Source organism: Microchirus variegatus (genome assembly GCF_963457635.1).
Source record: "Microchirus variegatus genome assembly, chromosome: 20".
NCBI lineage: Eukaryota > Metazoa > Chordata > Actinopteri > Pleuronectiformes > Soleidae > Microchirus > Microchirus variegatus.
In genome coordinates this window covers 15,232,198-15,235,219 of record NC_139821.1, presented here as the reverse complement: position 1 = coordinate 15,235,219, position 3,022 = coordinate 15,232,198, and the positions used below count along the sequence as shown (strand labels likewise).

The window sequence follows — 3,022 nt, the reverse complement described above, 5'->3', positions numbered from 1 at the left end:
TCCCGCTACAACTTGTGTGTTCAGGACACACACAAAGGTGAAAACACTTTCCATGCCATGTGACAGGATAACACCACCAAGTCAGTTCTACTTGTAGCCATATTATGTCTATGTAACAGCATGGCTTTTCCTATAGAAAACTCTCTTTTATATGGAGCATAAGCAGGAAAGAATATCAAATCTATCCAAGTTTTCCTCCAAGTTCTTTTCACTTAGTACCAACTCAAAAAAATGATTTCACAACATAAGAACTGGCTGTATTTGTGAAATTGTTCATGCAATACTACTATTGTTAACCCCTTGGATTAAAGATGGCGGTTTACATATTTTATAAAGAAACAAGGTCATTTTGATCGACAGTCAATAAATAAATGTCTCAGCAAAATGAACTGTACACATATCAATGCCTCTTGCTGCTTATCAAATCAAGTGTGTCTGTGTATATATACAGTATATGTTCATCTCGAAAAACTTAAAAATCCTCCCACATTTATATCATCTTTGCAATAATAAAATGATTCCATTGTTCCTGTGGAATTTTGTAATATAAATATTGAAATTCTGCTTACACATGGTCTGCATTTCCTGCTACAAAAACTCAAACCCTACAGTGCAAAAGTACTTCACAAGACATACAGTACACTATACATTTAAACAAAAACAAAAATGAGAACATGCAAATGTGTAAATGGTCAATTTCTTGCTATGCCATGTTAGCAGGGTCTGTGTGGGTCTGTCCCACTGTCCTACTTCCATTCTTGAGAATTCCCTCAGTAGTCACATGACCCAAGTTCATTGCTGGTGTTTTTGGAGCACAAATATCAGAGTCCTCTGCCTGAGGCTCCAAGAATGCCACCCTCTTTCCGTTTGACCGCTGCTGTCCTGACTCCACCTCTCTGGGGTCTGAACAGAGGATCCAGGCTCGTCCACCGCACCCTCTGCTGCCACCGCGGCTGTCTCTGCACCGACACGGGGTGAGGTACAGGTAAAGCAGCACCAACACGATGCTGATAAAACAGGAAACAAGGGTGGTGAATGCAGTGTTAAAATGCTCTGTCCCACTGCGGTTTGTCAAGCCTCTGGCAGAGGCGGTGCTCAAGTTTCCGACAACCACGTTAACCTCCACAGACTCAAAGGGGTTGTAGTGTCGCCGACGTGCTGCCACACACCCATATGTACCAGAATCTTCGATGACTGCTCCTCTGATTTCCAGTGTGCCATTGGGGAGGACGATGAAGTGAGCACTCGGATCACTGGTTGATGAATTGACTACATCCTTCGGTGTAACCCAGAAAACCACCTGCCCCTCTTCAGCTGAAGAAGTCAGGCCTGGACATGGTACTCTGAACCATTTACCAGGCTCATCTTGGTAAGTTTGCAACTCAAGGGGCTTCTCAAACATGTCCTGTTGGCCACAGACCAGTCCTGATATGGAGTCATCCCTACATGGGTATTCAGCTTTGAAGTCCAGTAAGGGGCGATATTGCTTCCACATCCAGTACTCGAGCAAGGCAAGTACAGCACAGTCACACACCAAAGGGTTTTCCTGCAAATAAACTCTACCTCTGCGGGTGAGAGACAGCAAACTCTGAACAGGTACTTTAGAGAGTCTGTTGTAGGACATGTCAAGAAAGGTCAGGTTACGAGGACCTCCAGGTTCCAAATAAAGCCCAAGGGGAAAAGCCTTCAGTCTATTCCCAGAGAGGTAGAGTTTTTGCAGGCTGTGAAGACCACTGAAAGCCCCCGGGTGGATCTGGACAATGCGGTTATCAAAGAGCAACAGCTCTTTCAGTTCCTTCAACCCAGAAAACAGGGACAAGTTCAGTACTGTCATTTGGTTGGATGAGAGGTCCAGGTGCAGCACATGTGGGGTGACATTGAAAGCATTCAACTCAATTTTGTTTATCAAGTTCCTGTTGATAACCAATGCAATGAGTCGGTCAAAGGGTTGGGGGATCCAATCTTTTGGCAGGGCGGTGAGAAGATTGTGGCTGAGGTCCAGCCGTGTGGCATAGCTTGGTAAATCATAGGGCAGTGTGGACAGATTGCAGCCGCTGCAGGAAATTATATCGCTGGTGCAAAGGCAGCAGGGTGGGCAAACGGCCACAGAGGGAAGGAAGCCACGACACAGGAGCAGCAGCAAGACTGCAGCAGCTGGGTTACAACGGCGCCCTCCAACGCTGGTCTTGCCTAAAAGCTGTGATGCAATGGGATGCATCCTGGTCTTCCCTTTAGGTGAGATCTCAGGTCACCGTCTCACTGGGTGTACACATGTCAGCTTTACAAGGATCTGATAACAGACCACATGTATGAACTGAGGAGGAAAAACAAGGAAGATAGAGAGAAAACGGAAATTAATCTTGTGTTTTATCCAACCAATATAGTAAAAAAATGCTAAAGTATTGCATGTGAAATGTCAGTATTATTACATAAACATAGTTAAATACTGTGTAAACAGTTACAGCACATAGAAACAGTATGTGGGTAAAAATACAATACAGGGCATTGCAGGCAACTAAAAATAAATAATGATCCACGTGTAAATCCAACTGTGATAGCTGTTGGCATCATCGGCACATGACAACTGGTAGAAAGTCACTGCCGGAACAAGTGAAACTTAATCCATACGTGCACGTTAATCCATACTCCTCCTCCCCCCTTCACCTCAAATAAAATACACACCGTTGCTTTGCTTTAGTTCGACGGAATGACATGACTCAATATTTTAAAATATCCATAGGCTTTCTCAAAAACTGCAGCCAAGCACGTTTTTGCCAAACAAGCGTGGACAACAGGTATGTGGATAATTTACAGTTGATACTTTAAACTGTGACATTGTTAAAGTTAAGTTAACATATTTTAGATGCTCAAAAGGTGTTTTATTCCGTTATTGAGCAAAAATATAATTACAGAGGTGGCATTTTTTTATTTTATTTACTGGGCTGATTGTGTCCTTGTCCATGTGTGATGCCAGTGTAAAACAAATTTGGGTTTCTTATAGAGATGACGAGCCCATACGATA

At 43.3% G+C, this 3,022-nt stretch overlaps 1 protein-coding gene across 1 annotated transcript; it reads right to left on the bottom strand.

Annotated features, from left to right (window-relative positions):
- Positions 1-703: 703 nt before the first annotated feature.
- On the bottom strand, positions 704-2,218 carry LOC310941948 (amphoterin-induced protein 2-like; the record flags this gene model as incomplete). The annotated part of the gene is made up of 1 exon (XM_083907207.1): positions 704-2,218. The coding sequence occupies one exon, from the start codon at positions 2,216-2,218 to the stop codon at positions 704-706; it is 1,515 nt and encodes a 504-aa protein (XP_083763333.1).
- Between the last annotated feature and the right edge of the window lie 804 nt (positions 2,219-3,022).